The sequence below is a fragment of the Cucurbita pepo genome, chromosome 12, assembly GCF_057944985.1.
Source record: "Cucurbita pepo subsp. pepo isolate OVF chromosome 12, ASM5794498v1, whole genome shotgun sequence".
NCBI lineage: Eukaryota > Viridiplantae > Streptophyta > Magnoliopsida > Cucurbitales > Cucurbitaceae > Cucurbita > Cucurbita pepo.
In genome coordinates, this window is record NC_141809.1 from 15,163,767 (window position 1) to 15,189,129 (window position 25,363).

General features: G+C 35.2%; 3 protein-coding genes across 12 annotated transcripts; 2 read left to right on the forward strand and 1 right to left on the reverse strand.

Moving 5' to 3' along the window:
* Positions 1 to 686: 686 nt before the first annotated feature.
* Positions 687 to 3,276, reverse strand: LOC111806460 (Far-red impaired responsive (FAR1) family protein). The gene is made up of 3 exons (XM_023691787.2): positions 2,764 to 3,276; positions 2,141 to 2,616; positions 687 to 937 (listed from the first exon to the last, which is right to left on the reverse strand). Coding segments are annotated over exons 1-3 (678 nt in total). The 5' UTR covers positions 2,765 to 3,276; the 3' UTR covers positions 687 to 736.
* Positions 3,277 to 3,455: 179 nt separating this feature from the next.
* LOC111806461 (glu S.griseus protease inhibitor-like) lies at positions 3,456 to 4,093 on the forward strand. Of its 2 annotated transcripts, none has more exons than XM_023691789.2 (2): positions 3,456 to 3,615; positions 3,786 to 4,093. In XM_023691789.2, the coding sequence occupies exons 1-2, from the start codon at positions 3,597 to 3,599 to the stop codon at positions 3,980 to 3,982; spliced, it is 216 nt and encodes a 71-aa protein (XP_023547557.1). In that variant the 5' UTR covers positions 3,456 to 3,596; the 3' UTR covers positions 3,983 to 4,093. The 2 variants fall into 2 exon arrangements, with proteins under 2 accessions (XP_023547557.1, XP_023547558.1); XM_023691790.2 differs by having other exon boundaries at positions 3,789 to 4,093.
* Positions 4,094 to 5,863: 1,770 nt separating this feature from the next.
* Positions 5,864 to 24,586, forward strand: LOC111807183 (myosin-16). 9 transcript variants are annotated; one of them, XM_087129362.1, is made up of 26 exons: positions 5,865 to 6,210; positions 6,680 to 6,808; positions 7,205 to 7,348; positions 7,449 to 7,594; positions 7,664 to 7,820; positions 10,036 to 10,094; positions 10,309 to 10,468; positions 10,559 to 10,708; positions 10,801 to 10,937; positions 11,024 to 11,170; positions 11,280 to 11,381; positions 11,696 to 11,753; positions 11,892 to 11,993; positions 15,049 to 15,086; positions 17,337 to 17,463; positions 17,934 to 18,101; positions 18,216 to 18,347; positions 18,422 to 18,531; positions 18,652 to 18,712; positions 19,392 to 19,569; positions 19,679 to 19,887; positions 19,999 to 20,109; positions 21,362 to 21,577; positions 22,378 to 22,517; positions 23,724 to 23,914; positions 24,055 to 24,586. In XM_087129362.1, the coding sequence occupies exons 1-26, from the start codon at positions 6,208 to 6,210 to the stop codon at positions 24,096 to 24,098; spliced, it is 3,219 nt and encodes a 1,072-aa protein (XP_086985488.1). In that variant the 5' UTR covers positions 5,865 to 6,207; the 3' UTR covers positions 24,099 to 24,586. The 9 variants fall into 9 exon arrangements, with proteins under 9 accessions (XP_086985495.1, XP_086985488.1, XP_086985489.1 ...); XM_087129363.1 differs by having other exon boundaries at positions 22,390 to 22,517; XM_087129364.1 differs by having other exon boundaries at positions 5,866 to 6,210; positions 23,724 to 23,884.
* Positions 24,587 to 25,363: the final 777 nt, after the last annotated feature.

The following is a 25,363-nucleotide window of genomic DNA, read 5'->3' on the forward strand; positions in this document are numbered from 1 at the left end:
TGTTAAAGCCATTTTCATAATAAAATTAACTTCTGTGATAATAACTTCGTTTCGACCCTTCAAATCAAACCTCTCGTCTTCTTCATTCATCCCATAATGTTTCCCTTCAAATCAAACCTCTCGTCTTCTTCATTCATCCCATAATGTTTCGAGCTACTTAACCATTCTCATTTCGTCTTCCTTTACATTTTATATTATTAAAGTTCATGAGCTTCTCTTTCTTTTTTTTTCGGTAACTGTGTGAAGGAAGACCTTTTCTTCTAAACTCCACTGGAACCCTTCTTCTTCGCCTATGGCCACGCTTGTTCGCCTATAAGATCATCCCTGGGTGCTGCCGTGCCACGAGGCACGACCATGAAAGTAATGAAAAAGAAAAAGTTATTTAGTTGGGCCATCCGCTCAAGATGTTCGAGTTTCACTTCTTTGAATCTCTTTTCAAAGCTAGAAAGAAGAAAATTGATTATGACCCTAGTCAAGCAGCTAATGAATTTACTCTCTTTCCCTAATTTCACTCTTGAACATTCACCCTAATTTCACTCTTAGAACATTCACCCTAATTTCACTCTTAGAACATTCACCCTCGCCCTTGATCTGCGTAGACCAAGGACGATATTATTAAACTTTAGCCATACAAATCACAAAATGGGAGGGAAAAGGGCAGGATTAATGAACAATATAAACAGTAATAATAGAAAATTTTACAAAAATATATATATATTCTCTTTGGATTCTGTTGTTAGCTATTTGAAAATGTATTGCTTTTTGATTCAATATCTTTCACACTTCGAACAATGTCATCTATGTTTCTTGCCAGATGATTCGAGTGTTCTTCCATGTCTCTTAATATCATGGCAAGCTGTTCTTGATAAGCTGCGCATCGCTTTCGTTCTAGCTGCAGTTCGGCAGTTAATTCTCGAATTTTTGCATCTTTCTCATCCTGAAATAATAGTAACAGAAACATGAAGATATATAAACAATGTATCTTGTACACTATATTGAGTTCATGTGTAGAAAAAGGAGGTAAAAATCAAGGCACTTCCCTTTGGGATGGGGGAGGGGATTCAGTACAGCATACATAATACTTAAGAAACATGTGGAGCATGTGTTGGAGATTGATCCTTCGACCTCAAAAGCCAAGATAGCATTTCTCACTATAGTGAAGCTTTTGAAGATTGTGTAAAATCAAAGGACTGTGAAGCTTTTGTCATTACAATAAGATGCAAGACCTTTAAGTTGTTTGAGAAATCAAGAAGCTCAACGCTCAAAACCACACGACATGGTTTATCTGCTTGGAGCCTTACCTCTAATGGAAGTAGGATGTAACAGTACAAGTCAACCGCTAGCATATATTGTCTTCTTTGGACTTTCCCTTTCGGGCTTCCCCTTAAGGTTTTAAAACACGTCTGCTAGAAAGAGGTTTCCACACCCTTATAAAGAATGCTTTGTTCCCCTCTCCAACCGATGTGGGATCTCACAATCCACCCCCTTTGGGGCCTAGCATTCTTGCTGGCACTCGTTCCCCTCTCCCATCGACGTGGGACCTCCTCGTTGGCACATCGCCCGATATCTAGCTCTGATACCATTTGTAACAGCCCAAGCCCCCACTAGCAAATATTGTCCTCTTTGGACTTTCCCTTTCAAGTTTCGCCTTAAACCCGTCTACTAGGGAGAGGTTTCCACGCCCTTGTAAAGAATGCTTCATACGACCACCCCACCTAAAGTTACAACAACCTTGAAGAAATGGAAGATGAAGGCAGTAAGACCAAGTTTGCCAATAAAACTACAGTTCATAAAGAAACGTCCAAGCATATGGAGGAAACCACTATACGGTTTGAAACAAGCACTATAACACTGAAAATTTTCTAGTCTAGAGTGGCTATACAGTGGCTCCAATCAATTCTAATTTATTCAAAAAAAGCTCAAGATGGATGACCTGATCAGAACATGAGGCCACACACCACACCAAAGAAATTCAACAAATAAAATGATACCCATTTGCTCTTTTTGAAGCAAATGAACTTGGAAAGCTGAAGTACATCATTGAATCAAAGGTAGAATACTTAGAGAATGAGTTAAGAAACTAGAAAAACACATAATCTGAGCGTAAATGAACACAAAGTGAATCAAAGTAAGTCCTCACCCGTGTGTGTGATAGAAGAACGTTTCGACGAGCACTGGCAGGAGTAACAATCAGTGGATGATTGTGATCCTTGACGAACTTCGTTACAATCCATTTTCCAGATTTCTCTTTCTTCACAACAACCATTGCCTTACATCCTTCTCGTGTTATAGCTCGAGGCTTCCTATTTTCACTTCTTTTCGGCCTAAACTTGCGAAACCCCTCTTTGTTACAAACAAGTCGTCGCCAAACAACCGAACCATCACGCATGGACCGACGAAATGCATCAACGCGTATAATAAAACCAAGTCGTGAAGCATATGCATCGTAGAAAACCTTGGCAGACTCCTCAGATTCAAACTCCATACCTACATATGGCTCTGTATCTGAAATATTAGTCGCAATTGCCTCAGCTTCAGAAACTATTCTGGCCAAAGGCTTCCCGCTAGGGTTTTCTACAACATCTCCATCCTCGATCGCAGTGGGGATTCCATCCACTACCAGAAAAACAAGCCGAATTTTTCCGAATTCATCAAATATGGAAGAGAAATAGATACTACTTCGAAGAATCGAAGCGAGAATAGAATAAATTGATGACGATTGCCGTAAGAACAATCTGAAGAATGCGGAATCGAGAAACTCACTTTGATTTCTCCCAATACACGAAGTTAGGACTCACTGTTCCTTGATTATTCGAATTGCATTCGACGCCAAGAATTCTTCGGAACTCAATCTCATTTCTTCTGTGTTTCCGGTCGGTGTATAGTGAATCTTGAATCGAGAAGCTTTCAGTGGCTGAAATGGAGATCTTTGGCAAACAGTGCATTTCTTTGGTGAAGTATGGGGAGTGAAAATCTATATTATGTTCACTAAAACTGTTCATCCTTTCTAATTCACCAATAAAGACGATCAGATCATTGAGTGTAGCTGACTACATTTTCTAACTACAAACTCTTAAAACTAATTTGAATTTTCAACCGAGTAAATTCCGTAATTTTTGTTATGCATGTTGAGAAGAATTATAGAATTTATATCGCAAAATTAATAAATTTAATAAATAAAACACTGTTCATCCTTTTTTATGCATGTTGATTAAGAATACAAATTTTCGGAAACGATAAGTTCTAAAAAAAGTAACATAATTAAAAAAAAAAAAAAAATCGAATGACTATCAAACAAAAATTATTTCTGAAGCAAATCCAAATCATAACTGTTTTTGTCTCGATCCAAAACAAGAATTACTTGAAAACTTCCAAAAGTGCTTTGGCAAGAGAAAGGATGGAGATCATGAGTGTCCTAAGCTGAAGTGTCGTGTTTCTCCCCTTCCATTAATTCTTCTTCACTCATTAATGGCGGTTCATCCTTTCTTCACGCATTAATGGCGGTTCATCCCTCCTTTCTCCCATTCACTCTATAAATACCCCAAACCCTAACCCTAATCCAAACCCAAAGCCAACGCCTTAGCCGATTCAGAGACATGGCCCTTTTTTGCCGAGGTAAGCGAAAATGTCAATAAATTTTAAAATTCACATCCACCTGATATTGTCAACTTTTGAGTATAAACTCTCCTATCTTTGAGCTTTCCCAAAATGCCTTGTAGGAGAATATTCTTTGATTATATGATCATTCTCTAAATAAAATTAACGCTTAATTGCAATAATTTTAGCAGGAAAAATGATGTGGCCGGAACTGCTGGGAGCCAGAGGTGAAGAGGCGAGGTCAAGGATAGAAAAGGAGAATCCATATGTGGATGCAGCCATAGTCCGAGAAGGGAGGGTGGTGACTTTGGACCTCAGGTGCGATAGGGTTAGGATTTGGGTTAACGAAGATGGGATTGTTACTCGAGTTCCGTTCGTTGGCTGACTTAACTCAAATCATCCCTAAATAAATATAACTCATGTATCGTGTAACGCTAATACATATTACTATCTATAAATAAAGTTTGTTAATAAAATATTGTATAATATTACTTTTTTTTTTAGTTCGACCGCACCTGAGATGGAGAAATTCGTAATTTCTAATTTCTAAGGCTGACGACATATATAAATTGATATACTCTTTTTTTTTTTTTTTAGCGGTGACTTTCTTGAACGTTTTAGCTGGAAAATTGTTCTTTGGTAATATTTTACCAAAAAATCGACACATATTAGTTATGAATTGTCCTTTTGTTAATAATATTAATTATTAACAACGAGATCTATTATAATTTTTCACATGCTCCCGAAAATTTCGAGTGGGTGTAAATTCTCACAATTTATGATCTACCGTGCGATCCGTTAAGTTAGACGAGATCCTACGGTTCACTTTTTTTTTTTTTTTTTTTTTTTTGTGGTACCTTTCACATCACACTTCACTCTACACGGGAAAGAAGTGGATATTACGTCCAGCCTTACTATCAAGCTCGACCTTGAAACTTCCAGAGCCAAGAAGGAAGACTTGGATGATCGGCTCAAACTCATTTCTTGCCCATCCTTTAAAAGGGCAATTCTTGAGGCGCGGGGACGAACAAAGAGAATTTTATCGAGAGGTTGACTTTTATATATATTTTATTATATATTTTTTATGGGCGGTAAATAACTCTATTAGTTTGGATTAAAATTGAGCAGTAAAATTTAATTAAATATTTAAAAATAAATAAATATTTGATGAGAAAATTGGATAACAAAAACAAATTTTATTACTTAATAAAAGAATTAAAAATTAATATTTTAAAAATTTGCAAATAAAATAGAAATCTGCGATGAAAATCTTCCCGGGCCGCGCAAGAAGGCAGCTTTCAGCGTTAACTCAGTGTGAAATCAAAAGACCGAGCCTCAATGCTTAGAAATTTACAATTCTCCACAAAATTCTCCCAAATCCCTCAGAAATTGCTTCTGAATTTCATACTCCACGAAGAGGCAATGGCATCTCCGCCATTAAAATCCGTCATGGAATCGGCCTATCTTCTTCATCACGTTTCCGATTCTACTTCTCCAGCGAATCGAAGAAACCATGCGCGGCGGCGATAAGAAGTCCGGTCTCAAATTTGCCGTAATGGCGGTGCTTCTGCTACTGGTAGTGATCGAGGACGCCGGAATCGCGACGGTGACCGCGAGGCCGATTCAAGACTCCCGCGGTGAGACGCTCCGCCCGCAGTATAGAGCGCCGGTTCCGCCGTCTGGCCGGAATCCTTGCTCTCACTTTAGTTTGCCTAGCGATGGAAGGCATTGCCTGTGATGGATAATTCTTGTTCTTTGAGAGTCTGCGAATCTGTTACCATAACTCCGATTCTTCTCTTCGTAATCGTGTATATGTATTCTTATACTTCTCAATCTACTTTTTGTTTTGAGAATGACCTGTTCGTATAATCGTTCATGAAATTGTTCTTCGTTGGTTTAAATCCCTTCCCGTAGTTTCAGATTTTTTTTCCTCTTCCTTGTCTCTTTTGGTTTTTCTTTTACAAATTTATATATACATATATATATATATTTGTGTGTATCTATGTACAATATCTTAAAAAAACGAACCGAAAATTGATCAGTTATAACGATTCAATCTATGAATTTTTCAAAAATGTAACAAAACAAACAAAATTTTTGGATTTATTAGATTGTTTATGAGTTGAAAAGAGATGTATGATGATGATGATAATTACAATATTACAAAATTAAAATTTTAGGGATTAAGTGATTGCAAATTAAATTTAAATGTTAAACAAAATTAATATTATAATTATAGAGAAGGAGGCCAAATAAATAGTATATGAAACCAAATTGGTAACGCAATCCTTTATTTTGGCAATTTTTTCATGCATTTGTGTGTTTCTGGCAATGGAGAGGGGTAGAGCAAAAATAGCCACAAGAACTCCGCCCGAAAATGGCGGAACTGGAGAATTCAAGATTTCTACTGCCACAAACAATGCCAACACGAGGACGAAGCTCAAGCACAGGACCTAGAAAGCCAAACTTCTGGGTTTACGCAAAAATTATTTCCCTCCAGCAATTCAAGCTTCTGTACGACAACTTTTGATCTTCTCATTGCTTTTGCATACAGAATCATACGCTCATGTTCGCGTAGCTACATTTCGGACATTCATCTTGGGAGTCGGAATGGTACGTAAATTAACGATTCGATCTTCAAATTTTGAGCCATTCCAAGTTACGAATATTTTGGCGGTTTTATATGAAATTGGCGGGAGATATGAATGCGTTCGTTGAGTTTATTAGAAATGTAAAACCCTAATCTGATATGAAACGATTCATTTGATGGTCTTCTGTTTCTGTACGAAGCTGTGCTATGTTATTTATTGCTAATGGCTATTGATGGCGCTCTAGATTATTCCGATATTAAGCGATCAATCCAATCTATGATGCACAAGCTTCGAGGTTTTCACATCCTCCTTGAGCTCTAGCCACTGTAAAGCCATGTTGATATATTTTTGTAATTGTGTATCAACTACTGATTGAACTGTAACGTAAGATTGAAAAGTAACTTAGCTCCAAATGCTGGATATAAAAAGCTTTGTTTATCTAATGTATGATTGTGAATTTGAATACTGAGATCATCTATAATTTGCTGCAGGACAATCCTGTGAATATCGTTGTTGGTTCTCACATATGGGTGGGAGATATAGAGTCTGTTTGGATCGATGGACTCGTATTGAACATCATTGGGGAAGATGCTGAGATTCAAACTAGTGATGGGAGGCAGGTAATATGGTTCTATTTAAATAAAAAAGAAATTAAACAAGAGTTGTATAAGAAATTCATAAGGTTACACAAAACATACTAGTGAGTACTAAGTCGTGAAAAATTAAGAAAATGATGTATATACTCAGAATCTCTAGTGATTGAACTCCACAAAGAAGCCAAGAAGTGAGTTCTATTACCATCTTAAAAAATGTTTTCTAGGTGTTGAAGGACAGAAAATGCTACCAAATAGAGATTAATCATGAAAATAATGAACTCTTAGACTGTTTCCTTGCCTCACATTTTAGGGTTCTTGAAGTCATTGTCCTCGTCGTGTCTATTCCCCCCACCCGAAAAAAAAAACCTCAGTTTATTTTGATTATGTCTGGAAAATTATTACACAAGTTTATGTTGGCAGGTGGTTGTAAAAATGTCGAATCTATATCCAAGGGATGCAGAAGCTCCTGCTACCGGAATTGACGATATGACTAGAATGTCGTATTTGAATGAGCCTGGGTTGCTGCATAATTTGGCTATCAGATATGCAATAAATGAAATCTATGTAAGATTATTTATGGGTTTTGATGATTCACCTGGTGAAAAAAACAGATTCATTACACTCCAGCTAGGGATCCAAATAATAATTCCCTGACGTTATACAGACTTATACTGGAAATATTCTTATTGCCATCAACCCATTCCAAAGTATTTCAAATCTGTATGATCCGTGTGTGATGGAGCAGTACAAGGGAGCACCAGTGGGGGAGCTGAAGCCTCATGTTTTTGCAATTGCTGATGTCGCATATAGGTTAGCTTCTTTATTTTGTCCTATTTTTTGTCTCATGGGATGACATAGACTATCATAAACTTGTGGCAGGGCTATGATAACTAATGGGAAAAGCAACTCTATTCTGGTAAGTGGTGAAAGTGGGGCTGGTAAGACTGAAACCACCAAAATGCTTATGTGTTACCTTGCATTTTTGGGCGGCAAGGCTGCATCTGAAGGACGGTCTGTTCAACAACAAGTTTTAGAAGTAAGTTGGATACAAACTCTAGTAAATATAACTATTGTGATACAACGTAATCAACATATACCTCATACATTATTATTCCAGCTCCCTATGGTGTCTCTAAGGTGCATGGGATTATCAATTACCATTTCTATCCATCCCGGAGTACTAACAATATTAGAGGTGGATCTCTATGGTATATATGTAAAAATGCAAGATTAAAAATTGGGGATACTTGTGACCCAAAGTGGTATATGGTATATGCAAGATTTAGTATTTCATGGAGTTTTTGAGATATAAAGAGCGAGGAATGCACATCATTGATTTGTTTTTGATAGTGGTATATGCCTATTTTTATTTATTTAAGTACAAAATACACTTTTGATCTCTGAGGTTTAAGATTGCTGTCGTTTAGTTCCCCAAGGTTTCAAAATGGATACCTTTAGTCTTTGAATTTTGGAAAATAGTTATAAATGGTCCCTGAGTTAAATTGACTATTAGCTAACTAATAAAAAAGTGACATGACATCAATGATGTAACGATTTTTAAATGAGTTGCAACTTTATGCTATTTTAAGTTTATGTGACTTTTGTTTTTCTTTTCCTTTCCCCTCCTTCCCCTCTTTTCCCTCCTTTCTTCTGTTGTGAAACTAGAGTTTCTCCTACCTTAAGTCAACAAAGTCATCATTCCAGTTCATCAAAAGCCTCATCAAAATCCAATGTAGTCCCAAAGGAGTCAATTTCCTGGACAACTTTTATGAATTACAACTGAAAACCATCTTTTTGCCACTAAAGTTTCAAGTTCCTTCCCGGGTATGCAAGGAAAGCAATTATCAGAGGAAAGAAAGAGTGACTAGAATGAGGAAAACAAGGCATGAACTAACCCAGTTGACCAAAATGAAAGAAAAGGAGAAAAAGAGTATCGTGCATTATTTATTAAAAGTTGCCGACTCTGAAACGTTGTTGAGCTGCTCTAGTTCGGGACTTTGACAATTGCTTTGGATCTGGGATGCTGTTAGTGATCTGGATCTTAGATCATTAATTTGACCCATCTCTGGCTTTGCTAACTTTGTATAGGATCTCTGTTTTATGTTTCTTGGTTTTTTTTACCTAAACATTTTTTTCTTGTTGTCTGCATTTGTAGTTTTTGGAAGAATTAATTTCTTCTCATTTTTATAATGTAAGAGTCAACTCAAGAAAGAAAATAAAATAATTTGAATTTCTACTTCACTTTTAGAGAGTTTGTATGGCAGATTTGATGGCAATAGGGTGGTTTGGTTGACAACTCTTTTTATAAGTAGAGATTGTACGAAGGTCTGTGGTGGTAGCTCAACAGAAGACAGCCTAAATGGTGAGGGGAGGGAGGGTGAGAACATTTGGCTAGGTAGCAACTGCAACATCAGTGGTGGGCACTTGCTTGAGAAGAAGGAGAAGAAGAAGAAGAAAGAAATGAAAAGGATGAAGAGAGAAAGGTAGGGAAAGAGGAAAAGAATAAGGAAAAAATAGAAATGGCACACATCAACAAAAACTAATAAAGAATTAATAAAAGTTGTCATATTGTTTAAAACTCATCACTGCTATGTCACTTTTTCGCTAGTCAACTAACGGTCAACTTAACTCAGGAATCATTTAAAGTCATTTTCCTAATCTCATGAACAGAAGTGTCTCTTTTGAAACTTCAGGGACCAAATAAACACCAATTTCAAACCTCAGGGATCAAAACTATATTTTATCATTTATTTAATTATTTTTGTTGTCTATCCACATATATTTGAGTCCTTATTAATGTTATTTAGATATCTCTTGCCTGTGAAAGAAAATTTCAAAATGGCCGATAAGAGCAAGACTGTGTGTTTGAGAACGTTGGAGGACAATTCAAGCTTTCAAAAACTTCCATTACTTTTACATTATGTAATTGATGAATATAGAATATGAACCAACTTTGGATGTAGGTAGAGCTCTATTAACGAAGATGCAGAGAGCATTCCTGAAAATTTTAATTAAAGCCACGAGAATCTAATGGTAACAGACGGAACTAAGCTTTTGAAAGAAAATGGTTTCAAATGCCTTTTTTCCTTTTCAAGGGGAGGGTTTTCTTGCAATATTTTCATTTCTTCTCACGAGACTTGATATTTGAACTTTATTTATAAGTTTGCATTGTCTTATGTGGGGACATCTTCTCAAGTTTGGTCATATTTTATTTCTCTCAACTTTCTGAATCCCGTTCCAACATGATGCAGTCAAATCCAGTTCTTGAAGCTTTTGGCAATGCAAAAACAGTTAGAAACAACAATTCAAGGTAAAAAAGTTATCCTTATACTTAAGCTTTTGCAGCTAGGGTTTTTCTTAGAAATAATTGAATTGACAATTGCATAAACTGACTTTTTCTGGATGCCCTGCTTCCATTTCCTCGTGCATGTTTACTGTTGATATTAGACACTTCATTTATTCATTTGAACCTTTTCTTGTTGCTCGAGTTGCCTATTGATAATTTATTGTATACATTAGCACAGCCGTTTTGGGAAATTTGTTGAGATCCAATTTGACAAGAAGGGAAGAATATCAGGAGCTGCCATCAGAACTTATCTTCTTGAGAGATCACGGGTTTGCCAAATATCAGACCCTGAGCGCAACTATCATTGCTTTTACCTTCTCTGTGCAGCTCCACCTCAGGTCGGTATCACTCTCCCTTTTCCCTTTTCCTTTGTTTTTTAATCAGTTTTTTCTTGTCACCTAGTTTTCATCAGTGGATATTTGTTTCAGGAGAGAGAGAGGTATAAGCTGGGAAATCCGAAATCATTTCACTATCTAAATCAATCAAATTGTTATGAGCTGGCTGGTGTGAATGATGCTCATGATTATCTTGCCACAAAAAGAGCCATGGATATTGTTGGAATAGGTGAACAAGAGCAGGTGATACCTTACTCGAGATGTAGCTTTCTTTTGTGCTGTGTCAACCTAGTGCTAAATGCCTTCTCTTCCCCTTTCCTCTCTCTTCCTTTCAGGATGCAATTTTCCGAGTTGTGGCTGCAATACTCCATCTTGGTAATGTTGACTTTGCAAAAGGAGAGGAGTCTGATTCATCATTTATAAAAGATGAAGAATCAAAATTTCATCTTCACATGACAGCAGAGCTTCTCATGTGTGACTGGAGCTTTGCTTTTATTACTTTGTATTTCTCATAATAACCTGGCTCTTTTGCATATTCTGATCCTATAAATATTTCAGGTGTGATCCCAATGCATTAGAAGATGCTCTTTGCAAGCGCATGATGATTACACGGGAGGAAATCATCAAGAGAAGTCTTGATCCGCTTGGTGCAACTGTTAGCAGGGATGGTTTAGCCAAGACAATATATTCTCGTTTGTTTGACTGGTAATATTGGTTATCCTAGCATTGTCACGTTTTGAATTCTGTTGTATTTCTATGTTTTTTTTTCTTACTCCAACAGGAATTATTACAGTCGGTAGTTTATCTTATCCAGGTTGGTAGGTAAAATCAATGTTTCCATCGGGCAAGATCATGGCTCGGAATATCTGATCGGAGTACTTGATATTTATGGTTTTGAAAGCTTTAAAACAAATAGGTGATCCCTCTTGATGAAAGTTCTCGTTTCTTTATAATATATATATTTACATACACACACACACACACACAACTAATTGGTGATGTTTGTAACATAGTCCAACTGGACATAGATTTAGACTCCTATGCTCACGACACTTGCAACTAAAGACATTTATGCCATTTTCATTGAATAAGATAATTTAATCTGTTAGCTAGCTTTTTACTAATTGTGCAGTCATAAAGATCTCTTAAAATTAGAGCAGTTGTTGATTTGGGTTTAGTTATTAATTAACAAGTTATATGTTGATTGTGATTGTCCTTCACTCTCTTCAGTTTTGAGCAATTCTGCATCAATTACACAAATGAAAAGCTGCAGCAACATTTCAACCAGGTATGAGGTCAGTCTCGTTTGAAAACTTTGTCTTTGATCTTGACTTTCTTCTTCTTAGTCTTCTTTTTCTTCTTCTTGCCTTTATTATTATTTTTCTAAAATTTCAATGTCAAACCTGGATGTTATGATTATATCCAGCACGTATTCAAGATGGAGCAAGAAGAATATGTCAAAGAGGAAATTGATTGGAGCTACATAGAATTTGTTGATAATCAAGATGTCCTTGATCTAATTGAGAAGGTTCAATTTTTTCTTCTTAACTATGCTCTTGGAGTTCAAAGATGCCACTCACAACGTATGCTATTGCTTTCTCCTCATTTAAAAACATACAGAAAGTACTTCTCATCACTCACCTAATTTTCCATATTAATATATGTTATGGAAGAGTGTAGTAAGGGTATTACTTGACGGTTAGGATAGGACAGACTTATTCTATGGGATCATGTAGTTGAATGAGTTGATAAGAGACTTGACAAGAGTAAATGCTATTTTACTGAAGGAGTGTCACTTTATTCTTATTAGCTTTCCTTCATAATATTTATTTCTTTTCAAGATTCTTGTGAAGGTAAAAGCCGGCTACTCAGATTGAAAAGCTTATGAAAAACATTCATTACACGGGTGTAGGTTAGGCTTGGTGGCACCCATTTAGTGAATTGGGAGAGTTTGTAAGTCATGTCTAAATGTGGATGGGGTATCCTTTATCTTGTTAAATGGAATTTTACATTGCATTTACTGGGAGCAAATTTTAAGGTAACAACTCTTTGTTGCACCCTATTATTCGTGTTCTAACCTTGGGAGAAAGACCCTAAGAAAAAACTTATCTTTCTTAGGAAACGGCCTTCCAAATTTTGTGCTTCAGACTTGCCAGTGATATGTCATTACATAAAAGAGCAGAAAACAAGATCATATTGACGAGCTTTCACCTGTTGGAATCCAGGAAAATGGCCGAAAAAGAGTCCTTCAAGCAATAAGGACAGATTGGCTCATTCGATAAATCCATTCATTAAGGAAATTCATTCGTTGACATTCCTTTTGTGACAAGGTCGTACCGCTAGTTTACTTCTGAATGCAATGCAGAGTGTATAAAGCATCTTTGTGAAGCTTCTCCCTCAACCGAGTAGGGAAAAGAATAACATCCCTTTTTTCTTGCTTTAGTTCAATTCATTCATAAGCCTCTTGACAACATTTGGGAATAGCTGGCTAGGGCTTCTAGTCTTTACCAGACCTCTTTCATACTAGTCATAGACAAAGGACATGGACATGACACAACACGGACACGACAATATGTCAATTTCTAAAAAAGTTGGACAAGGACCACTTGAGGACATATATTTTTTAGAACATGTGTATATATTGATCTATTAATACTACTTTATTGATACAAAAAATCTACATTTGCTATATTACTGAATGGTATATATTGATAAAGCATGTGTATTTGCCAACCTATGGCAAATATACAAGGAAACAAATAATATCCCCAATTCTACAGCTTGCTTTTCTACAAGATGTAAAGTAAGAGAGAGGACATTGGGTATGGTGAGTACTCAGTAAAGTAATCCAGTGAAATAGTCTATGTAGTTATTCAATGTATGGAACAAATAATTGGTCATGTGGCATGAAAGCTGAGTTGTACAAATAGATAGTTGAGAAGACAAGGACATACACATTCTTACTTGGGTTTAACAAAAACCTTGATGATGTCAGATGTCGAATTCTTCCCATTAAAAATCACTCCTATAATAAGAGAAGCATTTTCTGGGATGCGCAGAGAGAAAATACGAATATAACTAATGCTATAACTAAAAGGTCACACAAGGAACTTCAAGGAAACCGTTGACCAGTTGAATCTAAGAACTCTCATAAGCGTCTAGATATGCAAATCCCTAGTTCACAAATGCTAAAACCCCCAAATCAATTTGATTTCACCTCAAGAAAAAATAAGACTCGGATTACCTTGTTGATCAAATATCTCAAGGCAATAACACTTTTTTGAGATTCAAATCACTCCACAAGTAAGATCGATCATGTCAAGCTGTAATGATACTAAACATGTAGTCAACTACACAAAATTGCAAAGAAACTTAGTCCTTGGCTAAAATAAAGCACGAATGCTCTTTTTACTACATTTTCCAAGTCTCCTTTACAAAGACAACATACATAGCTTTATATAGTCTCAAAATGAAGACCTTTGATCTTCCATAAGATATTTCAAGAGTTGTAACCTTCATACTTTATGACCATAGTTAGCCACTATATAAATGTAACCTTAAATTAAATAAAGTCCTTAAACTATATTAAAGAAACACCATAACTCTAAATTATCATCCACCCAAAATTGTAATCTTAAAGAATAAATGAAGTTCTTTATTGTGGCATGAATTGCAACATCTTGTGATAATTTGAACAACATCTTTTTTCACATCTTCTTTGAAGTTTATCTTGCATGATTGATTCCGTGGTCCATATCAGAACTCCTTTGGATGCAAACACAGAATGGGAAAGAGTAAGAATTAGTTCCTTGTATCCCATAAAAAGTTTTCATCGTTCACAATAGCTTATTCCTAAGTTTTGAGTAGCTTGTTGCTTTGCCCATTTAAACAGTGAAATGACTTAGTTGATAGAGGCTTTTTGCACAGTGTTTAGGGGCATGGGGATGGTTGTCAGTGAGGAAGAAAATGGAGTACTTAATGGTGGGAGGGGAAAGAAGGAAGATAGAAAAGAAGTTGTCTAGGAACTGAAGCTTTTGCTCTTGGAGAGGTCAAGGTCACGAATACTCAATGAGTTCTGTTTATCGTTGTTTGAAACCTTTTTCTGGTGGCTTATTGTTTTTGGAGAAATTCTAGGGGTATTTCTCACATTTTCTTCAGCATAGGCTTGTGTGCATGTGCAATTTATCTCGTTTGGTATTAGAGCATCACTTGTTCTAAGGATGCTCTAAATAACCAAAAAATAATTTAATTCCTGACATATATTTCAATGCAAGCGATTTAATTTCTCCTTTTGATGAGCTATTTGTTAATGATAATTAGATGAATAATGTTGTCCAATGAAGTGTCTTTGGATAACTTTGAATTCTGAAGTTGGAAAATATTTTACTATGACCTGTAGTTACAGAACATGTATGCATTTCTTTCTTGGATTATAACTGATTAGATTGGAAGGCCAATAGCTTTTTGTCCAGGAATTTAAATATTACGATTGATATCTTTAATTATGAACATGGTTTACTGATTTAGCTTATTTTCTCAGTATCCCTCTCTGGCATAGCCTCTAATTCTTTGTGCCTTTGCAGAAACCAGGTGGAATCATTGCTCTTCTTGATGAAGCTTGGTATGCTCATTCTTTTACCGTAAACTTACTAACATTTCCTTCCCCCAGCCATAAGACAAGTTGCACATTTGATCAGCACGTAGAGTTGCTCCTCATGAATTCATAATTTTTTATGGCTAGAAATTGATCTGGTTAGACCTAAGTTAAGCCAAAGTGTCGTAGTTTCCACTTGCAATCTTTTTCTAGTAAACTAGTTGTGTTTCCAAATGCTATTGAGTTTCTGTAGGCAGAAAAGAAATCGTTTGTTTGAAAATTTACTTGAATCTACATACTAAAATGACAATTGTCTAATCTAGGAAATGATGTTAGTTAGGAAAGGGGGTCTATTATCCTTAGAGAGTCAAGGAAACAAAGAGTAAATGAAAGAATTTTATTTTATTTGGAATAATCTTCGTTCCTTTTACAAGAAAGCAACACCTCCCTTCAATATACACAAGAGTTGGCAACAGAAAATACCAACCAGCTGGCAGCCAAAGAAATAAAATGAAAAAGGGAAACTACAATGTATCCCTTAATACCTCCTCTCAAGCTGATGTAGATCAACAACATTTAGCTTGGACCTAATGTTGGAAAAGGAGAGAGTTGATAATGGCTTGGTAAAATGTCAGCTACCTGCTGAGGCTGTGAGATGTTGAACAACCCGCTTTCTTTGAAGAAACAAGATCTCAAACAAAATAACTGTCTAATTCCACATCGAATGAAGGAAAAAGTTTGCACTAAGATGGACAGCAGCAATGGTATACACCAAAGAGTGGGAATAGATGGAGAAGACACATGAAATTCATGAAAGAGAAACTTGATCCACAATATCTCAGTGGAACCATTAGCAAGACAATGAAACTCATCTTAGAACTCAGTCTAGAAATTATTTGCTGCTTCTTTGCACCCCATGGGATTAAATTCCCGCCAAGAGAGACAATGTCCAGGAAGTGGATTTCCTCCTGAACCTTGGTTTTGATTCCTCGGGAGACTTCATGTTAGGCTTGAGGGTTGTTAAATGGATAGAAGGAAGGCTTTAGTAATCTTTTGACGTTTGTGATGGAAAATATGAACCTCAGTTAAAAGAAATTATGCACATAACCAACATTTGGGGTTTTAAAGTACCCACCCTTCCCTTGATTTACTTACGATCCCCCCTCAAGGAGTAGATCTCTTTGGCAAATCACGTTATAGAAGATAGAAGTTAGACTTAACAAGTGAAACTTTGGTATATGTTCAAGAGGTGATGTGAAACTATGGGAATTCGATCAGAACAAGATCTTTAGATCGAAAATATCAAAGAACCCCAAAAACAATAAAGAATCAACCCAAGGGAAAGTAAGATCCAAATTTTTCCTTTGATGATCAATACCAAAAGTAAAAAAAAACTTGTTTCTAAACTCAAGATTTGAATCACTCCCCGAGATAGTTTGATCAAGGCTACGTGAATGACTTTAGTATGCAAATCTAAATACAAGAAAATCAAAGGAACAAAGTCATGACTTAATTATGCAACTTTCATTTGAAACTCCAAAATCTTCCTTCTAAATCAACAACATGAATGACTATTTATAGCCTATAGTCCATTGAAAGGTTGTAACTCTCATGTCTATCAATACCGTAATGACCACTAGCTAAATTGTAACCTAAGACCTTAAAAATAATACTCTAAAACTGAAAAATATAACGAAACCTCCCTAAATCTATACGTATATGGTACAATCTTGTCATGTACGTGTATGGTTCAATTTTGTCATCCACCATAAATTTATTGTGGAATGATTAAAACACCTCGTATCAAAAGGTCTTATGTTCAATGCTAACCATTAATTTTATGCAAAAGGCATAAAGGCCACATTTAGTTGGTCAACTCACAGGTTTTTTCCTTTTGAATTTTCATTTTAATCAACATAAATGTGTCCAAAACGTATAAATGCAACATTTTCATCCCTAGAAATCGTTATATTCATATTTTTCCTGCTGCTAATTGTAATGCCTTACAAATTCATTTATCTCGTGCAAAACATATTTATATTAAATCTCACAATCAATGAGCTTGATCCCTATCTATTTATGAATCTATTGTGATAGAAGATTAACGATTGGATTACTTTTTTTTTTTTTTTTAATAATTCTTTAATCTCTAATCAATATTGTAAAGATCTTGTTGCATAGATGCCTTCTCTTAGATCTGAGGCTTGTTTTTGTTATTTGATTAAAATTTTCTTTTTTCCCATTTGACCTAATTATTTTCATCATTTTTATTAACAGCATGTTCCCAAAATCAAATCATGAAACATTTTCACAAAAGCTATATCAGACTTTCAAAAATCATAAACGCTTCACCAAGCCAAAATTGGCTCGCTCAGATTTTACGATTGTTCATTATGCTGGAGATGTGGGTTTGTCTTTCTTTTATAATATGGTTAAATTACAAGTTTAGTACCTAAACTTTCATGATTATGCCGAATAAGTACCTAGACTTTAAAAAGTATTTAATAGGTTTTTGAACTTTCAATTTTATATCTAATAGATTGAACTGTAAATTTGTCTAACACGTTCTTAAACTTTAAATTTTATATCTGATAGGTCCAAACCTATTTGAATTTTTTAAAAATTCACAAACCTGATTTTGTGAAGTTTAAAAGATTTCTTAAGAGCTAGGGACTATGAAATACAAATTAAAAAATTTATGGACCGATTAGGTACTTTTAAAGTTCAAAAACCTATTAGACATAAAATTGAAAGTTTACGGCCTCTTTTTAAAGTCTAAGGACCTATTAGAGACAATCTTAAAAGTTCTTAGACTAAAATTGTAATTTAACCTTCAGTTATTTAGAAATAAGAAAGTTACATTCAATTTTTCAGGTACTATACCAGTCAGATCATTTTCTAGACAAAAATAAAGATTATGTGGTCGCTGAACATCAAGATTTGTTAATTGCTTCAAAATGTTCTTTTGTATCTGGCCTTTTCCCTCCTCCTGAGGAGGCGACCAAATCATCAAAGTTTTCTTCAATTGGCTCTCGTTTTAAGGTATTATAGGTCATGGACTTGCATATACTTTTGAATGATTTTCAGAAAATGTCATTGTAGACTGCACAAAGGAAAACTACAATAATTATGCTTGTTTGACCCATTTTTCTACAGTTACAACTACAGCAGTTGATGGAAACATTAAATTCGACCGAACCCCATTATATAAGATGCGTGAAGCCCAATACTGTCCTACAACCTGCCATATTTGAGAATGCTACTGTTATGCAACAATTACGTCATGGAGTAAGTTCTAAAACAAGTGTTTTTGTCGAACCTAAAATTAACGTTAATTGGATTGGACACTGTCATTTGTGCAGGGTGTTTTGGAGGCTGTTAGAATTAAATGTGCAGGATACCCTACTCATAGAACATTTTCCGAATTTTTATCTCGATTTGGAATTCTTGCACCCGAGGTATTGGAAGGGGAGTAAGTATTTTTCCTTGTTTATACTTTGAAGTAGAATATAAATGGATATCACATTCTGCAATTTCTGAAATCTTCCCTTTTGGAGTATTTTAACGTTTCCTTGCTAATGTTTATGAGCAGCTACGAAGAGATGGTAGCATGCAGGAAGATTCTAGAGAAGACAGGACTTGAAGGCTATCTGGTAAATGAAGCCATACTCTTGCCTTTTAAGAGTGTCGATGTCTGTTATCTCTAAACTTTATATCTTCAGTCATCAAGGAATTGCCTCAAATCTTCCGCTCGAGTAAAATTAACATATCAATGAGCGCTCATAGTTACATAAAAACCGTGGAATACCTTGGATCTGATATCAGCCTTCTGCCAGCAGGATGAGAAAACTGGAAAATCTTGAATAAAAGATAAGGCATTTGATGTTCGATAACCATGATTAAAATTGTGGCTAATCTGATTGTGCTGATGTATATAGATCTTACACTTAAAATTGAAGCCGTACTTGTCAAAATGCCCAAGTATATTGTTAATTAGACTCGTTAAGTAACCTAATCTTCTATGAAAGGTAGGTACTATCTCAAGTATAGAAGGTATTCTCGGAAACAAGGAAATTGGGTGTCCTATCTCATATAAAGCATATAAGAGAATACACATGCATGTGGTTATATCGCAACGTCAAGTAAACAGATATAATACTTTTAGATCAGGAAAGAAAATAATTATTCATGAGTAGAAAAATAAAAACCACAGCTTTCAATCATGCTTTATAAATGTATCAGACTTATTATAACTGTCTGATATATGGAGATTGTACATTTGATGGGTCCTCCTGGTCGAAAGTTCCTGGAATTAATCACATATCTTTGCAGATAGGGAAATCAAAACTTTTCCTAAGAGGTAGTCTGATGGCCGAACTAGATGCACAAAGAACAAGAGTATATAGTGGAGCTGCCACAGTTATACAGAAGCGTATCAAATCTCGAATTGAACGTAAAAAGTACATTCGTATGCGAAGAAGTTGCACTCGTCTACAGTCATATTGGAGAGGTGACCCTCCCAAATAAGTAAATAAAGTGCCGGAAATGCATAATGGTTCCTGTTTCCTTTTCTTTTATAAGTTCAGGGGCATATATTACCTTATTATTTTACCATCTAGGTGTTCTTGCTCGAGAGTCATATGAAAGTAGGAGAAGAGAATCAGCTGCCCTCAAAATTCAAAGGAATAGTCTTGCATATATTGCCAGGAGCATCCATATTAAAACAAGGCTCGCTGTAATTGTTCTTCAGGCTGGTATACGAGCAATGGTTGCTCAGAGTGAATACAGACGTAGGAGGCAGGTTAACGCTGCTGCAATAGTTATTCAAGTACGTTATAGATGTTTACACAACTGGATCAGTGCTTCATTGCGCTTATCATTTTGTTATCTCTGAGGTCTGATTTTTTAAGTAATCTTTTCCTTTTTCTTTCAAGTCCAGTCTTATTGGCGTCAGTATTTGAAGTCTAAGATGGTTAGAAATCCATCAACCGGTTCACAATGCGGATTGAACTCAAGAACTGCTGGTGAAGGTCTTAAGAAGCAAAGGATGGTAGGTAGCATTTACCTTATAGGTATATTTACTGTCCTCTTTTCACTGTGGATATTTTAAAGACGTCCAGAATTGCTCTTCTGCTTAATATTTCAGTTAACGACTAGATCATACCAGAAGCGTACTGCTTTTTAAAATAATTTTTAAGTAACTTGTATAAAATTAATGTTATGAATGTCTTAGTAAATAACTTATTCATTTTATATTAAATTTGAAAAAATAATTATTCTAGAATTTTATCTTTTCATAACATATTAAGTATAAACTTTTAGATTTTTATTTAAAACAACTTCAAGTAATAAATGAAATCAAGAGAGAAATTTATTTAGTCTAGATAAAGTTACATTAAACTTTCTATAAACAATGTTCTCTTGATCATTTTGTTGCAAGAGTAATTTGTATTACTTGTTGCAAAAAATAATTTGCATTACTCTCCTTTCTTGTTATTCATTAGAGAAGTACATAGATCTATTTATAATAAAGAAAAGATAACTAATCCTATATGGGATAGGAAATAGAAAAGAAAAGTTAACTAATCCTCTAGGGAATAGGAAACAGAAAAGAAAAGTTAACTAATTTGGTAAGGAATAGGAAATAATGCAGACAACAACAAAAATTAGGTTAATTCCCTTATTAATGAGATTAAGCCAATATTCCTCTAATTAAGGATATTCCTTTGACCCTCCCCTCAAGTTGAGTAATAGGTATCATTCATTCTCGGTCTGGATACTAACTCATGAAACAGTAAGTTGTGAAGTTCTTTTGTTAGAACATTTGTTAGTTGAAGCCATGAAAACACATAACTCATGCAATCTCAGCTATGTAATTAAGTATATTCCTTTGACACATTTACTATGCTATTGTTCTATATTTATATTGCATTATCTTTTAAACCCTAGAAAAATTTAAAAGTTGATAACAAATATGTTATGCAGCTCAATGGTAGGACAGGCATTAATGAGAAGCAAGTCTGGACTTTGAAGAGAGTTATAACTGACTTCATAGGAACTAGAAATGTCTTCCCTTTTAGAATAGCATGTGGTTATGGCAGGGGAACACTGTAATCGTTCCACCTCGGAGTATCAAACAAATTTTTTGAACTGAAAAGGCACAGAACAACATTGGCTTTCATGTTGTAGTTTTTAACTTGATGGAGCATATTGTGTTTTTGTGGTAATAAACAGACAAACAAGTGAATCTAATCTAGAAATACCTTTTTTCTTACACAATAATTCAAAAACGATGATTACAGGCTGACTCGGAAGAAACAGAGGAGGGTCTTAACTTGCCTGCGTTGCTCAACAGCAGGACAGATGCCATTGATGAAACAATTGAAATGATTGCCAAGGAAAACCGTGTTTCTCCAAAAGAAATAGAAGAAGCATACTTTATTATTAAAGAGCCCGGTAGTTCAGTTGAAGAAGCAGAATCTATGGTCACTCTCAGAGCAGAAGTGGCTAATCTAAGGGTAACTCTCATTCAACCAACATTGATTGGTATTATATTTCTTTCATTCCTCCTGTCTGTGTTTCTAGGAGCTTTAGTTTTTTCTTTATGTGACATCTCGGGCTAGTAATGCTAGAGAGATAAACAAAGATTAAATTTCACGTTAGCATGTAAATTAGCAAATTAGGTTGGTTGGTTAGTTTTGAACTTTGGAAAATTAAATTTGCTAGCTAGAGGTAGACCAACGGTTGTCAATAGAGGAAGAACAACAAAATTCTCTAACTGGCTTGATTCAAGTTTTAAGTCATCTGGTGCTGTCCACGTCTTTCATTATGTTAGAACTCAGAAGCAATGTAGGCCGAGAATTCGTTGACTCCTGAGATGGAAGAGAATGAAATGGTAGTAGATGAAGGATTTATCTCGAGAAAGATGGATTCAAGTATACAAGTGCTGTCATGGAACTTTATATATGTGAGATGTGTGAAATGTCACGTAGATTGTGAAAGACTGCTAACATGAAAATAGTTCAACAGAAATTTGAGGTTAGAGGCTCAAGTATAAGTTGTGAAAGAACGTGAGTGCCAGATTTGATAATGTATTCATTTTTTTGTTAGATCACTGCAATAGAGATGTCTAATGTGACTGCATCTAGATATGCAGTGGAGTTATAATTTATTTTGGAAGCTGAAAGAAATTAATGCTTATTGCTAACAATTAGTTTTTTTTTTATGAAGAATATCTTTTGTTTTATACAAGTTTTAGTTTTCTTGCTCCTCGAATTCGAAAATGACTAAAGGTGGCAGAACACATTTACGCAAACAGGCCATGTTGCAGGCTGAAAGACACAGAGCTAATGACTTTGAAAGGAAGTATATTGCAACGCTGAAAGTAAATGCAGAAGGATGTAGAAGACTAAAAGAAAACGAAAGGATGGTGCGTCAACTTCAGGACTGCATAAGCAGGTATTACTATCATTTTTCCTCTTAAAAGCACACGGTATTTTCACCTTGATATTGAATTTAGTGTGGAAAATGGTGGTTACAGTATATCATTTTGTCGATGAGAACATGTTCGGTAAATTTTGTTTAAAAATAGGAAGGTTGATGTTCATCTGATCAGACATGACTGTTTCTTTTCCTGCTTCCTGGGAGTTTCCAACCAATATTTGTAGAAGACATTGCTAAAATTAGGAAATATTTTCTCTCATATCACTACTTATGGTTTTCATATTATTTTCTTCTTTTCCCTTTTATAATTTAGAACTGTGTTATCAGTTTCACATTGATGGAATTGAGATTGTTTTTGCATTCAAAGATGACCACCAGATCCTCACTTCTAGTAGATAGAATCAGCCTGAACATCACAATTTTTCCTTTTGAAGTCCTAGCTTAATGTTAACAAGCCGGATTTTTCCGCATGAATTATTACAGGGTTCTTAATTTAATTTTATTATTATTTAAGAAACAAAGCAGCATACCAAAAAAAAAAAAAAAAAAAAGAAAAAAAAAAAGAAAAAAGAAAAAGAAAGACACAAGCCCAGAGAAAAAGGCGTGTTACAAACCTAAAAAACCCAACTACAGAAAAAGACTCCAATCCAATATAATAAAACCTAGCTCATAACTCCAATCCGTCGGAACCCTGTTTGGAAGAGAACTAGATGAACCAAACGAGATCATTCACCAACTTCAAAGGGACTGAGCAAACTAGCAACCTCTGTGGTCAAGGCCTCCCTCCTACTGCCTACAAAGAATGTACAATTACGGTACAAACACAAGGGAAGAGTTTCTTTGAACAAGAACTATGGTTTTGTATCTCCCATGTTAAACTTACCACATGAAAAATTTGACCTTAGAGTGGAGAAAGTGAAGGCTGCTCAAGGTGGAGAAGGGTTATAATATGAAGGGAAAAAAAGCTGCAAGAGAAACCTGTGGATGGTCCTATCCTCCGACTTATTCCCCTGTGGTCCTCATGCTGTATTGGCATAGAATTCGTCCATTCTGCTATCAGGCTGATAAATATAGTGGATTACAATTGTGGGGAATACAATGGCATGTCTTGGAAAAAGTTAAATGAGCTGCTGATTTGACTGACACTGTACAACGATGGTAACATCTAATATCTACTTGCACACTATTTTGATAATATGTATCTGATTGTGTGTGTGACAGGATGATACATGGCTTGTCAAACCAAATCACGGAGATGAAAATGATCATGTGTACTCCTCCTAGGCCAGATGCATCTAGTTCTATTCCAAACAGGGTTCCGACGGATGCCACATCTAGTTGCTCTTATTCCTCGTCAGAAGACTTCACCTTTCCTGTTCCAAGTTCGTCCATGCCAACTTTCTCTTCATTTGGTACCAACACTATAAATTTTCATGGTGTTTGTATGGTTAAAAGTAACAATAAAAATTGTAAACATACTTGCTTAACTCTTGTTCCTCTTTTTAGGAGCAAAGGTTCTCATTGCTAACAGTGTTCCATTTGCTCTTTGCAGGATCTGACAATGACAGGGAAGGGGGATTCTCTGACTACTTCTAATGCGACCTCCTGTACATTTCTTCTTCCCTCCAAATATATTTACTACATATTACTCCAAATATAATTAGGAAAGTTGTCATAGAATTCCTCAGTTTTCAAAAGCATTTTTAGCATAGCTCCTGCATTAAAAGGAACAAGGAATAGTAGATAACTTAACTGCACAGAGATTCAACTACCAAAACCCTTTTGACCTTTTAGTTGCTACTTTTCTATCTTATATACGCACACTTAAATGCTTAGATAATTTTCTAGTCCTGAGACAATCATTAGTATTCTATATTTATAATCAGTTTCACTAATGTCATTCTTTATGGTACTGTAAATTATTCTGACAATAGACAATTTGTTGGAAATGGCTGAATTTTGAAGAGTACTCACACCATTGTAAAACAATATTTTCACCACTTTACAGTTTATTGTAGGTTACACATGTACGTTGAATTTTGATGTACTGAAATTATTAATAGTATCGAGTTCTCTTAACACCATACTTTTGTTTATATATAAATCGTGTGTAAGATCTTGCAATGGATGAATGACCAACTCATTATAATGAGTTCAATTTTAGTGTTACTTTTGCACTTATTTTCTATTCTAGCTTTTTCTTGAAGAATTATTAGCTTGGGAGAACATTTTTTCTTTCTTTTCCACTTATGCTTTTATATATGTGGATTTCGAATGAAATGAGACATTTCAAGGCATATTAGAATTTGACATTTATAATTCTTAAAAACAACGAAAGTTACTTAAATAGATTGAATCATATAGATGAATAGGTTAAATGTTTGAATTCTTTCATTCCGCTTTGTTACTCAACTCAAGAAAAACAATCCATGAAGTATATAGCCCTAGATCAACCAAACGATTTGTTTATAGCATTCAACTTTCGATATTTTTATACAAAAGCTTTCCTTATGACCTTTTTAATCCACGAACAACTAATCTCCCTGTTTATTCACCTTCTTCTTAGTTGTTTTTGGCTTAAACATTTAAGGACCAAAAAAGTGAGGCTAAAATTTGAACCCTAAACCATTTGAAGTACTTTTCAAATGTACATTTTTCCTAAGTTTGATCTGAACTCCATAAAACAATTTTTTTGGGGGTAATGACATCCCTTCCACCTTGCTGTAAAGCCGAAGGAAGTGGTTGAACTTTTAACATTGACCATAAAAAAAGGGCAACAAACAAGAAATCTTAGAGTGCATACTCAAGGTTAGAAAAACTCTAAAAGTCTTACACACGATTACATTACATATCGTTACATA

What these genes read in the sequence shown, in the direction of transcription:
- LOC111806460 (XM_023691787.2), bottom strand. An exon ending in TTCTTCTATCACACACACGG is followed by an intron (nt 938 to 2,140) that starts GTGAGGACTTAC and finishes CTATTATTTCAG; the next exon opens with GATGAGAAAGATGCAAAAAT.
- LOC111807183 (XM_087129362.1), top strand. An exon ending in CCCGAGGTATTGGAAGGGGA is followed by an intron (nt 18,532 to 18,651) that starts GTAAGTATTTTT and finishes GTTTATGAGCAG; the next exon opens with CTACGAAGAGATGGTAGCAT. An exon ending in TCTACAGTCATATTGGAGAG is followed by an intron (nt 19,570 to 19,678) that starts GTGACCCTCCCA and finishes TTTACCATCTAG; the next exon opens with GTGTTCTTGCTCGAGAGTCA.